At 36.5% G+C, this 24,701-nt stretch overlaps 1 protein-coding gene across 1 annotated transcript in view; it reads left to right on the forward strand.

Annotated features, from left to right (window-relative positions):
- TBC1D5 (TBC1 domain family member 5) overlaps window positions 1-24,701 on the forward strand; it is a 358,979-nt gene that overhangs the window by 137,260 nt on the left and 197,018 nt on the right. The window contains exon 4 of the mRNA XM_015810742.1: window positions 15,876-15,942. Within this exon, the coding sequence (XP_015666228.1) occupies window positions 15,876-15,942 (67 nt within the window). The remainder of the gene's footprint in view (window positions 1-15,875; window positions 15,943-24,701) is intronic.

Below are 24,701 nucleotides of genomic sequence, written 5' to 3' on the forward strand. Positions count from 1 at the left end.
CAAATAAAACCATGGCAGAAGAGAATGGTAATGGCAGCAACAAATTTTATACAAGCACTGATTTATAGTGACTCTCAAAGAAAGATGCATAGTAATGCCCCAAGTGTTTCATACAAACACAACCTTTAAAGTTTGCTACAGACCTTCAGTAAGATTATGTAACAGTTGTTATCATTTGGTCTAACAGTTTATTATATCTGATTGGATTTGATATTGATTATTTTATTCTTCCCAAGTTCTAGGATAGCTAAAGATACTATAGTAATGTTACTACTATAAGGAGCCCTTATTTATCTACCACAGTTGGAGCTGGCAGTTGTAGAGCAATATATCATATGATTGTGCCCAGCATATCATGATGTCAGTCACAGCTGCGATCATGAATCATAATCATTAAGTATGATGTCACTTGACTGCAACTTCCAAGGTCCTGCTGACTTCCCCACTTTGTCAGAAGTCAGCTGGCTGGAGGATACTGCATCTGTCATAAATGCCCACTGATTGCCAAATCATGATCATGTGATTTTAGGGATGCTGCGATGGCCACAGGTTCGAGGATCAGTTACAAATTTCTTTTTTTAGCAGTATTACCTTGGATATTCATTGAACAAGCAACAAGTGACGACTGCGTATATTATTAGTTTTATTTTTCATTGCAATACTGATTTTTTCTATCTTTGGATTTTATATGGATATTAATTCTCATTGTTGGTGGTTGATTTCAAATAAGAGATGTGAAAGTTACAAAAACTGCCTTTTCTAGAGAAGTGGCCAGAGTTATTTCCTGCTATCAGTCTTTGAATAAGATGCAGAATGCATCCCAATAATTGGCTTTGACTCCTTAAGATCTGGTCATATCTGCCAAACCAGTAACAGATTGATGTCAATTTCTTTGTTGTATTTTAATCACATCAGCAGAAAATCATCTTCACTACTTCCATCTTCACTACTGCAGCTAGCTAATTCAGATATGAATGGTACAAATTCAAAACAAGATGTATGTCATACTTTTAGCAAGGTGGGGTTTCCCCTTATCAAGATTAAGGAGAGCTGAAAATTGTTGCTGAAGCAAAATGCAGATGTCAGATTACAAATCCAAAGACAGTATTCTGGAAAAGAAGGATGGAATAACATATATGTAGTAACAGTTGTAAGGATTATATGAATCTCTTGATATTGTCTATATTTTCCTGCTTAATAATCTGTGAACAAATCATAATGGATGTTTCTAAGAAAGATCAGAGCCACAAATCTTTCTTACCAAGATGACTTAAGTTACTGTAGTACCTGTCTTCAGAAATTATCCATTGCCTTGTGATCATTACTTTAGTTTTTCTCTGTAGAATTTTACTTGCTTGATCTTGTCTATAAAGACCCTGGGAGAATCAAAGAAAGTTTATTCTTTTCCATTGGTTTTAGTTGAAGAGGTATGCTGCTCTTCTAAGTCTAGCATATTTTTTGCTCAAAAGCTTTTGTATGTATGAATTGTAAGAGAAATGAGCTTCATTTAAAAGAGTTGCATTGAACAGCTGGTCTGCTTGACATATAGAAGTTTAATATAAGTGAATATACAAATTTCATGCAGGTAAAAGTGCCTACTGATAATTTACTCATCTTTAATCTCCCTATTTGGTTTCCACATGATGTTTGAAGAAAAGAAAGTCTCGTCCACAGCCATTGGAAATGGGATGATCTGATTTAAACTGAAGGGAAGATAGACCTTTACCTTACATTCAGAATTCTTCCTGAAGAGAATTTTTTTTTAAAAAATAATAATAATATAAAAAATTGATAGCTCATGATTCCAATCTTTTACTAAATTGCTAATTATTTACATGTGTGTTACTAATCTCATTTTCAAGGCTACCTACTACTGTTGTCTTATTTACAAGGCTGGCATAATAAAAATGGTATATTTTGTCATAAACTCTCTTTAAAAATGTATTTTGATTTAAGTATTTGAGATTTTAATAAAAAAATTTAGAAAGAAAAACAAAAGTTAAATGGTGTGGGCCCCATTTCCATTTATTGAATAAAGGAAACTTGGTTGCAACTCTGGTTTTTGTTTTAATTATTTAGATAATTTGTATCCCCCAATTTTATGTGGAACCATTTATTAAAACTGCATATGTCAGAACTCAACTTTCCCATTCTAAAATAATGTTGATTTACCCATTCACTGTTCTGCATTACTTTACTACAAAAGTCATTTATATCTCAAATAGTTTCCCACTGAATTTCTGATGCACTGAAAAGTCAGATGCCTAACATTACTGGACAAAGTTAAGTGCATAGGGTTAATGAACAGCATTACATTTTATGAAGCCAAGTCCACTAATGTTAAAAGAAGTTTAAGGGAACTTTCTTTTCATACAAATTAACACTAAGATAAAAAAAAGTGCCCAAGGGAGTTCATATCCAGACAAAGTATAGTTTGATAACATATAGACATATTATGATTGACAAAAGCTTTGTTTTTTTTAATTAAGAAGCCAGTTTTTCCAACTTTGTCTTTGTAAAATAAAAGCATATTTATAAATACAGACACTATGGAAGTACATAACCCAAAGAAAACTTACATAAAATATTTACATTTTGTTGTGGTCTGTGATCTGTAAGAAAGTCCTTCATTTAAACTCCATTATTTTCAAGGCCTACTTGCAAGAAGCAAGATACTGGTTTTGTGATACTAAATAAGATCAGAGGGGGAAAACCCTTCTCCCCTTCACATTTTGAATTCGTATCTTTGCCAAATATCTAAAAAAAAAATAAATAAAGTTAAATCAGTGTTACAGAATTCTTAAACTGGAATCTCTTCATGAAAAAAACTGCATTGGAAGAAGACCCCATAGAATACATTTATTGGAAGCTAGATCCCCCATGTTTAAAACACTATTTTTTAAAAAGAAAAGAAAAAAGTCAACATCTATCTAAGAGATATTATACATTGGAATTTCTTTTCTTCTTTTTTTTTTTTTTTGAGCTTTCTTTGTGTAGATTTGTTCCTTTTTGCTCCCATCTGGACTTTTTTTATCATCCCTGCCAGCTTTACTACTCAATTTTATGTATTATTGTTTTGGGGTTGTTGTTTTTTTGTTTTCTTCTTTTGTACATTATTGTTTTGGGTTTTTCGTTTTCTTCTTGTTTGTAATATTTTTTACATTCAGAATCATTGGGAATCAAATGGCATTCTTTTTATTTTATTTGGTCGCACAGTCAGCCAAATGTTCAAACTGGATTTGGCATTTTCATCTACCTATCGAGTCCTTTCCAAGGACCTGGAATAGGCAGATGTAGATGTTTGATGGTGTTACAGATTTCGTCACAGGATATAAGCTGTTCCAAGTAAAGCTACCTTTTGCAATTGATTGATGGTGAATTTTTCAAAGCCAATGGTGTTCAGCTGGTGCTCCAGTAGTTTTGTGATTGCACCCAAGGTACCTACTACTATTTATACTATCTTTGCTTGCTTTTGCCACATTCTATTTCTGTTTTCAGGTCTTTGTATTTTGTTATCTTCAGTTCTTTTTCTTCTGTTCTGCTCTCTCCAGGTACTGCCATATCCACTAGTCAGATATCTTCATCATCATTGGCATCGTTATTATTATTATTATTATTATATCTTCAATTCGATTCAGAGTTTAGGACTGGTAAAAACATAAAGTCCTAAGGACCTAAGGTCTCCTATTAATATTGGTACAACCACAAGATCTTGACCTGTTCATTTACAAGAACTTTGCCAATTTGGTGTTCCCAATAATTTTTGTTGCATTAGAACCCAAACTTCTGGCAAAGCTTCCAATATATAATTTTGGCAACTCAATCATGATGTTGTAGATAATCTGTCTGTCAGATCTTGCTTATCATCATCGTCATCATCATCACCATGCCTTAAAAACAATGCATAAAAAGCCAGAATTGAGAAGACAGCAACAGATAGCAAGTGTCACCTTAGTAAAGAAGCTGAAGACACAATGAATCATCTGGTTAACTGCTGCAAGAAGATTGTACAGACTGACTACAAACAACAGCATGACAAAGTAACAATAGTGGTGCATTGGAAGATCTGCAAGAAATACATTTGCCTGCAATCAAGAACTGGTGGGACCATGAAATAGAGAAAGTCATAGAAAACAAAGAAGCAAAAGTGCCCTGGGACTTTAGAATTCAGAAGAAGGGCACCTGACACGTAACTCCCGAGACTTAACAATTATCAATAAGAAAGACAAAATAGTCTGCATAGAGCAGGGCTTTTCAACCTTTTCACCCATTGTACCACTTTTAGGATATGGCAACATCTGAGTACCACCAGTCACCTAGCAAAGTGTCAAAAACTTGACCCCCCCCAAAAGGAAAAAATGATAAAGTACAGGTAGTCCTCAACTTACAACAGTTTGCTTAGTGACTGTTTGAAGTTACAATGGCACTGAAAAAAGTGCCCCCCAAGCCACAGCCGAGCAAGACACCTGCCTGCCCACCCGGTGGCGCTCTTCCTCCTGTCCGAGGTTTTCATTGTTTTGAGCATTTCTGTTGAGGATTGGCAGTGGGGGTGGGGTGGGGGGTGTTTGGTTTTTATTCCCCTGTCTGCTGGGTGGTTGCAGCAGGTTTTGGTCACTTCACATGACCCTGGGACACTGTGACCGTCATAAATATGAATCAGTTGCCAAGCATCTGAATGTAAATCACAAGACCCTGGAGATGCTGCAACATTCCAGCTGATTTTCAGGGCTCAGCAGAAATGCCAGGATCAGTGCTGCTTTCCAGCTGATTGGTGCTTCTTCATGGCTCAGCAGAAGCACCAGGATCAGTGCTGAGCTCCAGCTGGAACCTGGCGCTGATCCAGGTGCTTCTGCTGAGCCCTGACAGCCCTGCAGCTCCAGCCATCTCTCGCTCAGGCTTGTGCAGTGCTGCCACCGGTTCAGCTCATTCCCCTCCCCCACTACCACTTTTCTAGGATGGTCGCATACTACCTGCCAGGTGCCAATGTACCACAGGTGGTACCCGTACCACTGGTTGAAAAGCCATGGCATAGAGGATGTGGCAAAACCTAGAGACAACAGAGTAGAAGAGAAAGAATTGGAGAAGATAACAAAATACAAAGACCTGCAAATAGAAATAAAACAATTGTGGCAAAAGAAAGCAGCGGTAATACCAATAGGCACCTTGGTACAATCCAAAACAATTGGAATACCACTTCAATACCATTAGCATAAATTCACCACCAGTCAATTGCAAGAGGTAGCTTTATTTGGAACTGCTTACATTCTGTGATAATATCTCTAACACCATCAAACATCGACATCTGCTTATTCTAAGTCCTTGGGACGGGCTCAATAGTAAAGGTTTGATAGTAAAGTAAAGGCGGCTTTATTTGGAACAGATTACTTCTGTAACACCGTCAATCACCCACATCTGGCTATCCCAGGTCCTTGGAAAGAACTTGATAGGCAGACAAAAATGCCAAATCCAGTCTGAGCATCTGGCTGAATGTGTGACAAGCCATAATCTCCATAAGTCAATTGCAAAAGGTATCTTTACTTGGAACAATTTACAACCTACAGTGAAACATTTAACACCATCAGACAATGACACCTGCATATCTCAAGTCCTTGGGAAGGACTTGATGGATAAAAATGCCAAATGCAGTTTAAATATCTGGCTGACTGTGTGACAAATCATAATTAAAATAATGCTCTTAACATCATCAAACAATATCTACCTATCCCAGGTCCTTGGAAAGGATTCAGAAACAAAGCAGATAATTACAAGACCTGACAATGACTTAAGAGCAGGAAAGTTGAAGAAAGAGACAGATGAGCTAATTCTGGCTGCACAAAATCAAGTCTTTAGAACAAATGCATACAAGGGCTGAATTGAGAAAATAGCAACAGACAGCAAATGCTACCTTTGCTATGAAGCTGAGAAAATAATGACCACCTAGTTAGCTGCTATAGTTGCACAGATTGACTACAAACAATAGCATGACAAAATATCAAAAATGGGTCATTGGAATATCTGCAAAAAATATTATTTTTTGTCTACAAGCAAGAACTGGGACCACAAAATAGACAAATTAATAGAAAAGGGAGAAGATAAAATGCTCTGACAAGCATCTGCCACATAACACATCTTATTATTAATTGTCAATAAGAAAGATGAAAATGCCCAGACAAAGGACATTACAATACAATACAATACAATACAATACAATACAATACAATACAATACAATACAGCAGAGGAGAAGAGAAAAGAACTGGAGAAAATCACAAAATGTAAAGACCAACGAATTGATTGACTGGTAAAAGAAAGTAGAGATAATACCAGTAGTATTAGGTGGCCTAGGTGTAATCTCAAAACAAGTGTAGCACCTCTTGAACACCATAGCCATTAACAAAATCACCATCAATCAATTGCAAAAGGCAGCAATTACTAAACAGCTTGCATCCCACAACAGTAGCTTTAATACCATCAAAAAGCAATATCTGCCTGTCCCAAGTCCTTATACCTGATAGGTGGATAAAAATACCAAATCCAGGCTAAATATTTGGCTGATGTTTATTGTCATGAAACTAACCATTATAATAGTAGTGGAAAGACTAACATAACGCTATTTGGATTCTTCCAGAGACAACTTGTATTCTGAAATTTCTGAAACCTCCATGAAATTTTCAGGGATGATACAGACAATAATATTTTACTCGTAGTTAAATTGAAATTCCAGCACAATTTTATGCAAAAGGATGGAAACCAGCATTCTGTAAAAGCATCTATATTTACTTGGGAGTGTTACTTTTGTAACATTTAATCAGTTTTCTCAAATTTCATTGTCCATGCATAGTTGTTTGCTGAAAATTGCTATGAATAGCTGCCTGGAGATTTTTAACTCCCCCCCCCTGTATTATTTTCCTGATCAAAGTCACCATTCTAAGCTTAGAAGACTACTATGATGGAGAAGACAGCAGGCTTAAAAAGTGTTAAATCTCCATAGTATGCCCAAAAAAGATGACAAATATATTCTCATCTGAAAAGATTTCATTTTATGTATTATTTATGTTTACATTTTAGAAAATTTTATACTGAAGGCTGTAACTACTCTACACTTACTTTGATGATGCTCATTAAGTCTTATTTAGTGAGAAGGTCATCCTAGTGTATAGAAATCTTCTATCAACTCAGCTTCAAGTCTGATTTGGCTAAAAGATTATTCATCTGCCTCTCTGTTTTCTTACATTCATTTTGGTGGTCTCTATTCAACATCTAAGACAAACAGTGTCCAGTGAGGATATATTCTATTCCAGGCCCTGTATCAGAGCCTGATTTAACTGTTGCAAAGAGCTCAATAACACCACCTCACTTGCCACCTTACTAGAAATATTCCTCAGATGAGGCCCTGACAGATTTTTACATTTTGGTATTACAGAAATTATTTTATTATGGAGCTAAATAACATTTAGTATAACTTTATGATGGTAGTGATGATTTCTGCTTTCATTCTAACCGAGCAGCTATTTAGAATTTCTCTGACCCTATATTTAATTTCTAACTATTTAGCAATATTTTGGGTTCTTTTCACATATATTTTCTTTCTATCTTAACTATAAAATCTTCTTAGTGTAATGATTTGTAATTAGGAAAACAGTTGGGTGGTAATATTCAATTGAGTGTTTAGCCTGTAGCCTCCCACAACAAAGCAATTAGGCAGCAGTGAGGAGTTCATTGTTTCACATTCTTTTGAATATGCTACTGTGAAAGCCACACAGTAAAACTCTTGAAAGGTACAATCTTGCATCTTGCTTAGAGTATTGAAAATCTTTGATTTAATCTATGTCTGGAATTTATGGAAGGGCATTTTTTCTAGCACTCAGATGAATCCCTTTAATTATCTGCTAGCTTTTGATGGAGTATGAATAAACTGCTACACACCACAATGTATCTGGCCATTCTTTAAAATAGGAAATCCATTAACACTGTAATAGCATGAACCATCAATGCCTTCTACCATAGAGGTTCATATGGTGCCTACTCATATTCAAAGTATTCAGTTGCTGTTTTTTCTGTCAGGGCACACACTGAGAACTAATTTTTTGGGATGGTAGAATAATTGGAGCAAGGACACATTTCTAGGTAGAGCTGTTCCATGATTTTTGAAATGTGCAGGGAAATCTTGAAAGCGACATAACTTTTATAATAAAAAATAAACAGAAAATAAGATATACTAAAGCATTGTGCTGTAACTGTTGTATATACTTCCTGCCATTTATTAATTACCATGATACCAGAATTGACTAAGCAGTGAAGTTGTTTTTTTTTATTGGTTGAAATGTTTGGATACTGTTGTGCAATATAAATATATATGGGTTTGTTGATGGATATATTTTTTTCATAATTGGCACAACGTACATCTATATTAACAGCATTGATTCAAGTGCAGTTATTTGTAGAAGGCTAAGGTTTTTAATTCATGTAGGTTTAAACTGACTTTCAAATAAACAAGTTCCTTTCAATCAAAAACTAACCACATTACTAAAGATGACAAATATAAAGAAATCAGAATAGTTACCTTGCCCTGGCACCACAGGTCCAGAGCCATCTTGCTTAGATACTCTCTAAGACTTACAAAGTCTATTGCTGGCATTTGTTGAATGATAGATATTTATAGTATCAATACTGTTTCCTGGCCACTGGAGAGACCAGTTCAGTCTTCCTTTCCCAGTTCTAAGCCAAAGGTTATCTGTCCCATCTATTCTGTTAGATAGGATGGGTGTGCTCCAGATCCCCTCCCCTCTCAGATGTATACATTCTTAGTGTGCCCCAGCTCTTTAGAATAGCCTTTTACCTGAGATTCAGATTATTCTTTCTATTTTGTCATCTGGATGGCTATGAAGACTTGGCTCTTTCCCAAAGCATTGGGCTGGGATAGGGTTTGAGCTGCAGTCTGGACCCTGGCAGGAAAGATATTTCATTTTTGATGTTTATTCTGGACCCTGGCAGGAAAGATATTTCATTTTTAACTATGGTTTTTATGAATTATAGTGAGCTATCTAAAGTCATTTTATGATATAGGCCGGTGATGGTGACCCTTTTAGAGACCGAGTGCCCCAAAACCACCCTTGCTCCGCTCCGCCCCATCCCGCCCACTCTGCCTCCGCCCCGCCCACCCGCAGGACCACTCACCGCCTCCACCACCCACCGCAGATCGCCCAGGTGGTCCAGCAGTGCCATAGTGGCCATGCCCTCCGCCCATACCCTGCAGCAGCATCTGTGTGCAATGGAGTGCAAAGGCGGAGTCTTGTCCCAGCTGCCCAGCTCCATGTGCTTGGCTGCGCTGCTCCGCATGGGCCGCGCTCAGGGACGAGTCTCGGGAGGCTGCTGGTGAGTAGGGGGCTGCGGGGGAAGGCAGGGCTGGGGTGACAGCACGTGTGCCCACAGAGAGGGCTCCGAGTGCCGCCTCTGGCACACATACCATAGGTTCGCCACCACTGATATAGGCAGTCATATAAAATTTGAATTCATTCATTCATTCATTCTTAGTGAGATAGATTAAGTGCATGTCACATTGTCTGTATCTAGTCTAATGAATACTGGGTTTTACCTCTGGATTAATAAGTATCAGGTTATCCTATGTTGCTGGTATGAAGAGTTACGCAATAATATTTACAAAGATACTAACAAATTATCCAAACAGAAATTTGGAGAATATCTTTTAAAATAATCAATGGATATGTAATTGCAGTGGATATTGGAATCGTTTAAAAACTCTGGAATTGTGATTGAATTGATCTTAATAGCATGTGGATTGTTCTAACTGTAAAATATAGCAGCATCTTAATTTTATATATTCTTATATAAACTCCGTTCTGCACTTATCGCTATTACTTTACCAATTTAACTGCTCTTATTTCAGTAGTTACAAAGTAAGGCTGTGATTCAGGGCTCCCATCATCCATTTTCACATCTACATTGCTTTGGGCGGGGGGGGGAAACAAAGCTATGCCTTTCTCCAAACAATTATTTTAAACAGCCAGAAGAAGGTTGGACATTTAGCACAAATGATTTTTACAGAAAGCAGTTTATAGTCATTTATATAGTTTAATATTTTACCAGAATAGATATTAAATAATAATGAATAAAATGCAACATTATTATAAAAATAAAATAAAATAAAATTTGATGTGGAATGTAGAAATGAAGCTAGAAATCATGTTTCCAGCACCATACAGATATAAATTCTAATATTTAAAACAGTGTTCAATTGTACACTGTCTTTTAGCTGAGATCATGAAATGGAGTTGGAATTATAGAATAACATACTTTTTTCTGTAAGTAAAATATTACCTTGCTAAATATATTTACCTTTTATTTACAAACAGATACCTGCATCATTTTGGTCTACCAAACTTTTGTATTTTATATATGTTCTGTTTTGAGAAGAAATATACATTTAATTAATTAATTTTCATATATGGTATATAGAGACAAATCTAAAGAAAGTAATGGGGTAAGCAATTATACTTTAATATAATGGGTTATTAATTGCGCTTAAGTATAGAATCTACTGATAACTGACATTAAATGAAACATCACAATCACCCAGAATAATCATCAAGCTTTTGTCATTTTTTTCAAGTAATTATATTAAATATTGTAATTACAGAAAAAATTAACACAAAATAAAGGAAAGGTAGAAAAATAGAAAGAGTAAAACATGCAAAAAAACCCAGGAAAAACGTAAAAAGAAAAAAAATAAGAGCAACAAAAAAAAAGAAGAAATATATAAAGAAATGACTTCTACAAGTGTAAACAATTTTAGGAACTTTTCACCTCCTCTTAAAATACAACAAATGAACTTTTCCTCTCATATATAAATTTAATAAATAATAATAATAATAATAATAATAATAATAATAATAATAATAATAATAATAATATCACATCTCTTATCCATAAGTAAATTCATAAGTCGTTTCAGTTCAGTTCAGTTCTGGTATTAGCAAAATTCCATTACGTTTTACCAGAAATAACAACATAACTCCTAGGAAATTAAACTTTTCACAAACCCTGGTATTTGAATAATGTTGTATTTATTTTTAGCATAATGGAAACTTCAGAATATTTTCAGTTTTTAGTCTAAGAATAGGAAGATTTATATGAAAATTGGGACCAAACTCAGGGATAACATTTAAACAGTGATAGATTTGATCTATAATGGAATTGAAAATTGTGAATTGAATAGATTTCTTAGTGGCCTATTAATTCCAAGTTTTTATGACATCACTAAATACACTTCCCTTGATTCTAAATATTACAGGTTCTTACTTTAACAATAATTATGACTGGAATTTCTGTTGTAAGTGATACAATCATAAAGCATAATATCAAGGACTGCATCACTTTAGCAGTGGTCATCCCAGTAGTCCCCATTGCGATTGTTAAACAAAAATCAGGCAAGAACTTCCTCGCAACTTCCCTACCAGCTTTCAACAACCCAAGTTAGTTAGCAAGCCAGCAAGGAAGTTGCAAGTCCCAGGCAGCTCGCAAACAGGCTGACAAGCAAGTAAATGGCCATGGAGATATTTATCCAAGCTATTTGCAACCTTCACTGCTGGTTTGCCCATTGATTTTGCTTGTGGAAAGCTGGCAAGGAAGATCACAGATAGTGATAATTGGGAATGCAGAAACTGCAACTTCGTGTGACCACCTGCCAAGTGCTCAGATCACAATCACATGACTATGGGGGTTGTGTGATGGCCAGAACTTTGATGACCAGTGCTAAATACCACTTGTTCAGCAACTTCAAACAGTTGCTGAACGAATGATCAATAAATGTTTATAACAATTATTGAATTGCTTGAAACCAGCTGAACTGTAAGTGGCTTAGAGAAGATAAATGTTAAAAGCAAGATACAAATCCAAAATTAAATTAACATTAAAATACAGAATGTATAATGACCAAATTTAGAAGCTGTGTCATAATATGTCAGTCGCCAAAAACCCTCCAGAAGAACCCTGCTTTCTCCAGCTACTAAGAATATTTGCCATTGGCTCCTTTCATGCCACATTTCTGGTAAGGGCAACTGTTCCCTAGTTGCACGGGTTAAAATATTACATTAAATTGAGTTGAATTTCAGATTAATTTGGTTTAAATTTCTGTGCTTTCTTCTGGTAATAATAAAGTTGAGAGACTTTTATATTTAACTTTTGGTTATTCAATGAACAATTTAAACATTTGTATTACTTCGTATAGAATGGCTTAAGACAGGGGTGTCAAACTGCATCATGCCGAAACCGCGCTCACCCCATTGCCAGCAATGGGAAAAAAGTCATGATACATTGCAACACATCATGTGATGTTGCGAGTTTGACACCCCTGGCTTAAGAGATTCTTATCCTAAACAGCTGGGAATTACTACCAAATAGGAGAAAAAAAATTAATTTTCTTAAAGCAGTCAAAGCTTTCAATTACTATTGTATAGATAATTTTCTCCTTAAAAATGTTGGTATAATTTACAGTTTTATTTTAAAAAGTTCTAATACAAAAATATAGTGCTCTGAATTTTTGTAGCCTAATAATTATTTTAGAACTATCCAAAATGCAGTACACAATTCTGTAGCTGAAGAGGTTATATTTGGTTTCTATATGCTGCTTCAAGCTTGCTCTGTTTAATCATTTTTAAAGCTTAGGTGGTGTAAATTGAATTTAACACTGTAGTTGCAAGGGTGTTATACAAAAAATCCAAAAGGAAAGCTTATGGCCCTGATTCTTATTGATCTTAAACTCTGTAGCACCCTCTGTTGTCATGTGGAAGCAGTATCAGGTATACTATCTTAATCAAACTGGATATTCATCATCAAAATAGTTAAATGTACTTTATAATATAACTAAGCAAAAATTAATAGTTTAACTTTTAATTTAAAAATATCATTTTATTCCTATTTTTGTATTTCATTAAATAGTGAGTTTTGATTTATTGCAGTCATTTTTACAAATTTCTATAATATGGGATTTGTTTTATAGAAATTTCACATGTGTTGTATATAAAAGTTCAAGTTGTATGTTCCCCATAACATTTTTAATTCTTTAATTGCCATGCTTCAAATAGAAAAAAACCTGAACTTATCAGTGCTAGAATTAAAAATGTATAATTGTATGGAACAGATGTTTTCATAAATATTTGGTATAATTAATTTCAACTAGGAACAAAGCATTTGCTTTTCCTAAATTATAATGCCTTTCCCTATGCAGATAATTTTAAAATACTGTATTTAATATTGTTAATGAAACAAATCTATCTGTTTGATTTGCACAGTGAAAAAGAAAGACTGTTTTATATTTTGATCTTCAAATCAATTAGAAAAAAAATCTTTATAAAAATAAATTATAGTAAATTCTGGCTCAGCAGGAAGTTTTTTGCATTTATAATTATTAGTATTACATAGTGTTACCATACCTTTTGACCTCCCCCCCCCAACAGGGCTAAAATTCAAGAATTGTGTATGTTTTCTTCCGAGGGCTAAAATTCAAGGATTGTATATATTAGCATCATATTTGTATACTGTGTCTGCTGTTACTACAGAGAAGAAAAATATCCACTTATTCTTCTTAGATGCCAATTTACTTTCTTTGCTATTTCTGCATTTATAAAAATACCGCTTAATTGAGAGAGCATCTTTTTTAAAAAGTTTTAAAATAAGCACAGCTTAATTGTTTTACACCTGAAAGCTCAACTGCAGCTGCAAGAAATTTTGAGCAAACCAGTATTCTTGACTGATCTGTCATCTACAAAGTGTGCAAAGAAAAATAGGTAGCTGTCATTAAAATTACATTTCAGCTTTCAATAACCATTTAATGAGTAGTGTAATTATATAAGTATGGTACCTCAAGTACTTCACTCAATAATTAAAAATAATCTCATCTTTAAAGTGAAAGCTCTAATTATTATTTGACTTAACCAGGACCACTGTTATGATCTCCAGTGGCATCTCAGAATATTTTGAAGGTATAAATTAAAACTGAATAAATCATTAAATTATTAAGCTTTAGATATGCTAAAATGAAAGTATGTGGTATTTTAAAAATATGCAATTGCATTTCACAACTTCGTAATGTAAGCAACTTCTTTCCTTTTCACTTTTTTCTTCTCTAAGATCACAGATTGTGCCCTTTTAAGAATATACATACTGGTATATGATTTTTTTCTTGAGTTACTTCAGAGAAGAAACCATGGTGATTAATAATGATCAAACATTAACTATTTTTTACAAAAAAGAATGTAATATTCTTCTGGTTATATTATTTGTCCTTTCATCTTGATTTGTGAAATGTAGAAAATTGAAATTCAAAATATTTTGATTATCCAAGCAGCAAATTACTTTTCTTTAAAACTTTAATAATAAAGATCTATATGCAACTTATAAAGAGAAAAAGAGATTTTTTTCCGTTTTGACTATAAATTTATATTTTAAAGTTGTCTACAATTAATAAATAATATAGTTTGATTATTTTCCCTCACTTTATTGATGTGTCCCTATATTTAAGTAGAGAATAATATGGGCAAATGTAGTTTTTATCTTAAATCTGTGATTTTCATGACTATAATATTTCTAATCAATTAGTTCTGTGAATGGTTTTTTTTTCAAATACAATTTCAAATACAATTTTTTTCAAATTGATGACCTTCTGTTTTTCAATCTTTTAAAAAGTGGGAAAATGTGCTTAGAAGTACCTATAGAGTAATCAGTATGTTATCAATACCTAGAAAATCCTTGAAAAGATAAGCAGTAGGTTTGAAACACGTAAAAACAAACGTGATTACTAGAAACCAGTATGTTAAAGATAGACTTTGCCAAATCATACTGCTTTTTTAGATAAAATTATTATATTAATAGACCAAAAAATGTTCTGGTTTTAGAATAAGATTTCAATAACAAATTTGACAAAATTGATATTGTTTATAAAATGGAACAATGTGAGATGAATATTTTCACTGCCTGATGAATTTGCAGTTGGTTGAATTACTATACCCAAACTGTGATGCTTAATAAATTTATATCTATCGAGGGGAATATGCAGGGGATTCCTTAGGACCCTATCCTACGACCAGTGCTCTTCAACATCTTTAAAAATACCTTGGATGAGGGATAAAAGTAAAGTAATCAAATTTGGGAGATAACATAGTCTGGAGATGGAGACTTTCTTAACACCTTAAAAAACAGGCTTGAAGTTTTAATTAATAGTTTTCCCAATATCTTTTCCTCAGTGTTGTGCTGCTGCTGCTGCTTACCTTCGCTCTGGCCCATCTATCCTGATCTTTAAAGTGCCTTTCGAGAAACCTTGAATTAAGAGACTTTGTCAAATTTAATCTGCTAAGTTTGAAATCACTTACGTCTATGAAATCAAGTTTTTATTATCTTTCAGAAGAAATGTGCTACAACAATCAATCTGGAGACTAAATTGTACTGTTCATATTTTAATATTTAACATTAATGTTCATTAGAATTTATAGGGAGGGAGAAATTTATAAAATTTGATTTATCAGAGCTCTTGATTGAGCTATTAACATGATACATTTTTCAACACAATTTTACTTCTCTAATAGAATACTGTGCTTGCTTTTTTAGTATAATACAATGCAACTAAAACTTTCCATGTATAATGGTAAAGACGTTTGTAGAAAACTATTTATTGTGTAGTGCCTATTAAAAATATTTTAAGCATAGCATAGGTATTACAGGCTTTATAAATATTTCCAAAGTATGATTGTGCATATTCTCCAGTTGTACATATCTCCAACCAAAGGTATAATATTTTTATACATTCATATTCATGCATCTTGCAGTTAACATATTGAAAATTCTCATGTATGATCATTTCAGATGTGTCAAATGAAAATGGAAGAGTACAGCTTACTTTGGATACTGATGGGATCTTTTTATCATATAGGTAAGAATTCTCCAACTATTCTATCTGGACAGCTTTTCTTAAACTTACATTTATAAAGAAAGAAGAAATAAAGTATATGTCATGGTTTCGACAAATGAGACCAAATAAATCAGAACTCCGAGACAGGAAAGTTCCTCAAAGAACATGCTTATTGGGTACATAGCATCAGCACAGTCAAAAGTGAAACCAAATCTAAACTTTCCTTCCTAGAATCAAAGTAATACAATGTAACAATTCCCACCCTCTACTAATGCTATCAGTAGAACGACTTGACGGGCTTTCTGACTAAACAATCCTCCTCTTCCACTCCAGTGTGGGAATGACCTTGGTTCCCACAAGATTTGCTCGTGTTTAGACTACCAGAAATATCTTTTCCCCTCCCTTTCTTGTGGCAATCTAGAACAACAAAAATGGCTGCAGCCAGGTTTGTTGTAGACTTGACAGTATATTTGTATTTATTAAACAGATATTTTATTGTAGTAATGTTTGATGAACTTAAATCAAGTGAATCAGAAAGACAATTCAAAAACTTTTACATTGAATCTACAGCTTAAAATGGCTCATCAGGATCTCTGCTGCTGCCAGCTATTGTGATACTAACTTTGTACATACACAGTTTATTTCAAAATATAAAAGAAACATTCAGTATATTTTGGAATATCTAACATCTATAAATAAATTCACTTCCAACTCTGATCAGAGATTATCTGCCTGTGACCATCTATGGAGATCCAGGTCATGGTGGTCAGAAAAATGCTTTTTCAAAGGGCAACTGGACTTTCTTTGTTGTTTTTCCTTGAAGACATTTTGCTTTTCATTCAATTTCTTCAAAAATTGCCCATGACTGTTATTTAGATTCTTACCAATAATAATCTTGACTTCCATTAGTCTAGTTTTCAATTATTAATTTTTCAAAATATTGCCATATTTTGCAAGTAATTTCATTAAATGAACGTATATTCTGTTAATACTCTTAATATTTTGAACAATTCAAGTTTTAGATGTATTTGAGGAGTATAGGAGATACAGTTAGAGATGACAGATTGGGGAATGTTGGGTCAAGTGAGGAGTCACAGGAAATTGAACTGCATACTTTTTCAATATATTGAAAGTCAGCCAGTCAGTCACATAGTTAGATTGGATTTGGCATTTTTTTCTACCAACTGAATCCTTCCCAAGGACCTGGGATAACAAGTGTTACTGTCTGTTGGTGTTAAAGGTATCTCAGGATGTTAAATTGACCAATGGTTACAGTATTCAAGTTCAAGTAGTACTCCAGTTGTTTTGGCATTGCACCCAAGGAGCCTATTACTACTGATACTATTTTGCTTTCTTCTGCCACAGTTGTTCTATTTGCATTTGCAGGTCTTTGAATCTTGTGATTTTCTCCAGTTCTTTGTTTTCTATTCTGCTTTCCCCAGGTACTGCCATATCCGCCATCCAGACTCTTTTTTCTTTTTTTAATGACATTTGTTTAGTCTGGAATGCTTTGTGGCAGGTGCTTGTCTATTTGAATTCCCAGAGCACTTTATCTTCTTCACTTTCTATTACTTTCTTTATTTTGTGGTCCCACGAATTTTTGTGTGTAAGTAAGTGGCATTTCTTATAGATATTCCAGTGCACCATTATTTCTACTTGTTTGTAGTCAATCTGTGTGATATTTTTATAGTAGTTAGCTAGGTGGTCCACTCTTTTAGCTTCTTTGCAGAAGCAAATTTGCTGTCTATTGTTGAGTTCTCAATTCCAGGATTTGTGTGTGCATTTGTTTGGGTCTTGTGCAGAACTAGCCCTTTCGTCTCTTTCTTTCTTTCCTACTCTTAGCCATTGCCAGGTGTTCTTGTTTACTGTTTGGCCTGGTTTTTTTTTTAATGTACTGGTTAATATTTTTTCTTACCATGTATCTTTTTTTATTCATTATTTAGTCTTGTTGTATACAAGCTCCGTTCAAGTTGGTCTTCTTTCTCTTGCAGTTTTCCAAAATCATCTTGTCACTGACCCTAATCCTAACTCTTAATGTGCTGATCTTATTTTCCAACCTCATCTTCTATTTTGATAATGCATTGTTTGGCTTTTTTTTCTATTTGTTGATTTTGCAACTCAGGTATTTAGTTACAATACCTGAGCAAACCAACCAAATATGGTTGGTTTGCTTCTTGCAATGAGTTGGTGCTTATATTTCACATTATAATATTGACATCTTTTAATTCTTGTGCTAGCTGTTTCTTTGGAACAAGTTTCAATGTATGCAACCTTATTTTTTTTTTGTATATGCTGTTCTTGAAGTTGAATTATTATTTGTTTCATTTTGTCTTCTTTCTGAGGAGAAAGAAGAAGAAGGGGTGCTTCATTTGGGAATGAAAACAATTTGGTAGCTATGCTGGCTTCCCCTGGTTTACCTCTATAATAGGAGCTATTTCTGGCAAGGCTTCAATTTCTTTGCCCCAAGTTGATCTTTGCAGTTCTTCCAATTCTACTTCTGTGAATACCTTATTCCATATTTTAAAAGGATGCTTACCTGTTAGACTGTGTTCTGCTCTTACTTACTTACTTACCTTACTTATTTATTTAGTGTGTGACATCTACAGAGGTCATGCAATCATTGATATACAACACTAGTGAAACACATTATAAGGACCTGCAATCACTGATTACAACGCTAATAAAACACATTATATGGACAAATACAAATATAAGTTTAAATAAAGCATCAGCATATACATGTATGTAAAGTATGTGAACAAAACAAGACTTTGTTTTTAGTTTTTATATATTTGTGATATCTGATTTATAGTCCAGCTTTTCTTCCAGTAGTCCTGCAGCTGCTAGTTCTAATTGCTCAATCTACAATCCTGTAGCCCATTTGTCACTTCTTCTTCTTCTTCTTGTGCCATATCCGTTATCGGACGTTGGCGATCATGTTGGCGATCCCGTTTTTATCAGCAGCCGCACAAAAAAGTGCTGCTGAGTTTTGTCCAAACCAATCCCTTAGATTTTGAAACCACGATGTTCTTCTTCTGCCTGGACCTCATTTGCCTTCAATCTTTCCCTGGAGGATTAAATGGAGTATGCCGTATTTTTCTGGGTGTCGCACTACATGTCCGAAATATTCTAATTTTTGTTTCTTAATTGTTTTTATGATTTCCCTTGGCTTTCCAAGTCACTAGATATTCACAAACACCAACATTTAGTACTGTCCTTGTTGACCTGAGTGATAACTAATCCAGTATGGGTTTCTGTAAATTATGGCTCGCCATATTATTTATGGGAGAGGCATTCTTGGTCTGGTTCCTCTGATAAGATGTGTCCAGCAGGATTGAACTTTTGGCATAGGTCTTACCCAACCCACAACCATGTCAAGTTAGTGCCTCATTGGGGGCACCTTATTATGACTATTGTTGGTTGCACAGTCAGCCAGATGTTTAGACTGGATTTGGGGCCATTATTATTATTACATATATCATAGATGCCAGTTCTTTAGCTGGCGTTGGCCTTCATATATACAGTGTTTCCCTGAAAATAAGACCTATCCCAAAAATAAGTCCTAGCTTGATTTTTACGTGTGCGCCTAATATAAGCCCTACCCCAAAATAAGCCCTAGTTAAGACCACACCTACTCCATCCCACCATTTGGTTGCATGAGGTGGGGTGAGGCACACGGGAAAAAATTCTCTGCTGGTGAAACAGAGGCCGGAAGGCGACGTGCACATCAACTCAAGGCTCTGTTCTGGGCTGCAGAGGCCTTTCCTGAAGGCCTCCACCAGCGAAATGGAGGCTGGGGATGATGTGCGCGAGCGGAGGCGAGTGGCAACAGAAGAAGTAATCTGCCAGCAGTCATGCAGGCTCTGCCTGGATGGGGCTATTAGTGCTGTCACCGCAAGGCAAGACAGTGGGGGGGAAAAGACATCCCCCGAAAATAAGATCTAATGCTTCTTTTGGAGGCAAAATAAAAAAAGGTCTTATTTTCAGGAAAACACAGTATTGATTCTTTCCGAAGAACCTAGAAAGTCATAATGTTTATCAGAACAAATCCAAGCATTATGGCCTTTTGTAATTGATGGACGGATATGTTGTCAATGCACATAATTTTCTAAGTGCTGTTCATAATGTGCCGATAGGCATTTTATGCCTAATCTTTCCATTTTGATTTTCAACTCTGGATACTTTGTGATCTTCTCCAGTTGTTTTTTTTTTCTACTCTGCTAACTCCTGGTATTGCTATTGCTACATCAGTTGTCAACATTTCCTTCTTTTATCATTAATATTATTTCCTGTTTATTTATTAATTTTATTGATTATTATTTATTAATACAATGCAAGGATTAGAAGGTTATCTAACCCAAAATTCTACCTAATGGAGGAATCCATTACTATAATATCCTGTCAGATGTCCATCTAGTTTCTGTTCAAACACTTACAAAAAAGAACAGTTCAGAGTTTCTTGGAACAGTCTTTTCCAATTTTGAACAATTCTTACTATTAGACATTCTCTCTTGATCTCCAAACAAAAACTACTTTCTTTGTTGTAAGCAAAATCCATTGGTAATTGTCAAGATATTATTCAGAACACTATTGCCTCATAGTTTATATGGTAGTTTTTCAGACACTTCAATGCATATAACATGTTTCTTCACAGCCATCTCATCTCGTCTCCAAGTTGAGCACACTCAGTCAGCATCTGTAGCCATTACATACATTGTCATCTTCCTCTTTTTGATAGTGTCTTTCTAAAATAAGTGCCAAACCTGGATACAAGATAGTATAGAAAAGAACAATTACTTCTCTTACAATGGGTGTAATATTATTTTTATCTTTCTCATCTTTTTATTAGCCCCTGTTATAGGTATCATATTATGGTTATTATTACTTTGTTACTTTGCATGTACATTGAGAGCTTCTGCACCAGAGACAAATTTCTTGTGTGTCTAATCACACTTGGCCAAATATTCTGTTGTATTCTGTTCTGTTGCATTCCATTCCACCCTACCCCACCCCACCCCACTCCACTCCATTCCATTATGCTTGTGCCTAGGACTGCACTTTCTTGTTTTGCAGCTGACTCATACTATGTCATGTGATCTTATTGAGATACAAAGATCTTTTTTTGCATATACTGTGGATCTTCTATCCTATGTTTATGCCTTTGATTTTTCCTATCCAAATGTAGGAGATTATATTTGCCCATATTAGAATTTGTCTTGTTGTACTCTGCTCATTGTTCTGCCTAGCTTCTCAAGATCACCATATTGTAAGGTATTTGTTAACCCCCAATCGTTTTCATCTACAAATTTGATCATTATATTTTCTGATTCTTCATCAAAGTCATTTAGAAAACTGTTGAATATTGGTCTATGTTGGAGTCTGAAGTATGACAATCAACTATTCCTTTCAGTTTGATGCAGAGCCATTTCTATACTTTGGGTACAACCATCTCTTATTCATCTAATTTTAGCCCACATTTTGTCATGTTTCTCCTTGCATATCTCAGGACATTTCATCAAATATTTTGCTGAAATAAAGATGCATTATACTTATTTTACCCCATGGTCAATTAAACAAATAACCTTCAAAAAGAGTAGTTTAGTTTGATGTGAATTGTTATTGATCAACCCATTCTCCATCATGACGAATGGAGCATCCACTCATGGGTTAATTTCGTCTTCTGCCCGTAGACTAGTTGACCAATTTTGCTCCGCCTCTCCTCCTGGGACCTCCCTTTCCCAGTCTCGACTAGTCTTGAGCCCGTTTAGGCTGAATTTCATTGACTCCTGAAGATAAGGTCGTATTTCTTGATTTCTTGATACTCGGACTAATTCGAAGGGGGGGTGGAATTGCTAGAAAACGAACAGCGGTTCACTTTCCTTTTCCCCTTTCTGCTGCCTGATTAGCCGATCCCAGCACAGCCACGAGGTTGGCTTGAAGCCAGCCGGTAGCCGGACAGACAAAGAGCAGACGCCATTTTCCGGTCACCAAGTGTGACTCTGGGCAAAAGGGGGAAGCATTCCTCCTTCCCCTTCCATCTCACCCCTCCCATAGGGATTTTCCATCCAAGAGCTTCCCACTAGTCAGCACTCGAAGGCTGTTCTTCTGAAACTAGCCTTTTAAAATCCGTGATTCTCTCCCAAGGATCAACTGGTCTGCGGAGAGTAGCAGCTTCAATTGAAATTCCTCCGTCCGGTAGAGAGCTAATCTTCAGAAGTTACCTGATTTGGCTCTGTTCTCAAACGCAAACGCAAACGGAGTTCACCAGCCCAGGGAACCCTGCTGAGCTGCGTAGTCAGAATACACAAACGGAGTTCATCGGCTGAACTACACAGGGAGAAGAGCTAACTCCACGTGCCCTGAGGCTAGGGAATCGGAGCCCTGCTGAGCTAATACACAAACGGAATTCAGCAGCCTCCAGAGAACCGGCTGAGCTGCTCAGACAGAGAATCAGATTCAGACTTCCTTCCTTCTTCCTAGCCACATCAATAATAATAATAATAATAATAATAATAATAATAATAATAATAATAATAATAATAATAATAATAATAATAATAATAATAATAATAAAGAAAGAAAGAAAATAAAAATAAATAAATTGATAAAAAGAGTTAAATCAATTATCAATAATCCTGAATTTATCTGAACTGAGAATCCCTTCAGTCTTATAAATGGCAGATACAAACACAGCCCAAACAGCGCAGGAACCTTCCATCAGCAGCCCTCCTGCTCGTAAGAGACAGAGATCCTCCAAACAGGAAGTGGCTGGCAAGATCAAGACCAAGGCAATCTCTGCAAAAAGGCCTTCCAAAGCTGCGGATAGAGAGGCTAAGCGACGACACCAGGCCCTAGAGAAACAATTTTCTCAAGCGGAAAGGAGGCAAAATTCCACTGAGGAGGAATTAGAGTCACCCAATTACAGGGAGGAGGAAGTATTTGGGCCTAGGAAGCCTAGTCAGGACCCTCTGGAAGCTGAAGCTGATACGGAACAGGGGAATGGATCTTCCCTAAGTGAGGGGCCTGGAGATCTGGGTTCAGAATCAGGCACCCGTAGCTCAGACATTCATGCAGCAATGTCTTCAGAGCACCTACAATCCCTGATATCTCAGGCTGTTGCACAGGCCATGGCCTCCTCAAGGCACCATTGTTCCAGAACAGGGTCTGTGGCTTCAAGGGGTGGCTCCCTCTCACAAGAGGAGGCCTCTGTATACCAAGACTCTATTTCTTCCTCTAGGTCCTCCAGAAGCAGGAGGGCTCCTGCGGAGGACCACGAGCTTACGGACCAGAGGCTGTCCGATGAAGAGGATGTATCTCCAGATCCTCCTTCGTTTGTGGGCCTCTTTAACCCGTCCTTATTCAAGACACTGCTGCACAAGGCCAGCAGCACCGCAAACATAGAGAGGCCCCCGATTCCACAGAAAGAACCTTCCACCGGTCCCTCAACTAGTAAGGTCACAAACAACGAGGTGTTCTCACAGCCCACTTATACCCAACATTTTGTTCCCTGCCCTCCTCTCTTCTTTGATTCTGTTCAGAACAATATGGGGGCACCGGGTTCCTTCCTCCCAATGGGGGGGGGGCAGACAAGAAAATGTTCAACATAGACCCGGCGCTATCAGAGATAATAGAAGTGCCGACAGTAGATGAACCCATTGCAACCCTTTTTTCTCCACCCCCGATAGCCGGGGATGCAGCGGAGGCCCTGAAATCAGAGGACAAGAAGATGGACCTCATCTTCCGCAGGGCGCACCAAGCCTCAGCGTGGGCCATCAAGGCAGGCATCACTACATCATTTTTCGCCAGGACATCTCTTCTTTGGCTACGCCAACTCCAGTCGAGTATTCCCCCAATGGAGGAGAAGACGCATTAGAATTTAAGAAGGTTAGTAGCGGCAGCGGAGCTCATGTCAGATTCCTCCTTACATGCAACCAATTTCTCTGCCAGAGCAATAGCATACAACACTGGTGCACGCAGATTGCTGTGGCTCAAACATTGGAGAGCAGACATGAAGGCTAAGTGGCGTTTGGCGGCGGCACCCTATAAAGGCGGCCGACTCTTTGGCGAGGCGCTTGACCCTTATCTAATTGAAAATAAGGACAAACGCAAGATCCTGGCCCACCTGACAAAGAGGACGGAGAGGAGAACTCCATCCTATTCCCGCAGACCGTCCTTCCGACCTGATGCAGGCACGGATCAGGGGGCCTTCTCCTGGCCCTATCAACCCAGATCGGATCGTCAAGGTGAGAGAAACAATAACAGGGATAGGTTCAGACAACAGACCCAAGCAAGGCGGCCCTTTCGAGGAGCCGGGGGGCGTCCCTACCGCAGATCCAAGTGATGGCCTGGGGGGGCTCCCCCATTGGTGGCCGGCTAGCCCTTTTTGCTCACAAGTGGCAAGCCACCACCACAGACCTCTGGGTCCTAAATACCATCAGATTCGGCCTATCTCTAGAATTCCTCTCAACGCCCCCGAACCGGTTCATTCCTTGCCCATCTCCAAAAGATCTGATCAAGAAGAACCTCACCAAGGAGGCCATCCAACACCTCCTGGACATTCAGGCTATAGAACCGGTAGAATGAGATCAATGGGGACAAGGATTCTATTCCATCCTATTCATAGTCCCAAAGAATTCGGGGGGGTGGAGAGCAATACTAGACCTAAAGAGACTGAACAGACACCTGGAGTACAAAAAATTCAAAATGCAAACCCTTCACTCGATATTAGCAAGCATCAGGAAGGGGGACCTTCTGACGTCCATAGATCTGACAGAGGCCTA

This window comes from Protobothrops mucrosquamatus, unplaced genomic scaffold (genome assembly GCF_001527695.2).
Source record: "Protobothrops mucrosquamatus isolate PMUCROS unplaced genomic scaffold, P.Mucros_1.0 scaffold18, whole genome shotgun sequence".
Taxonomy (NCBI): Eukaryota; Metazoa; Chordata; class Lepidosauria; order Squamata; family Viperidae; genus Protobothrops; species Protobothrops mucrosquamatus.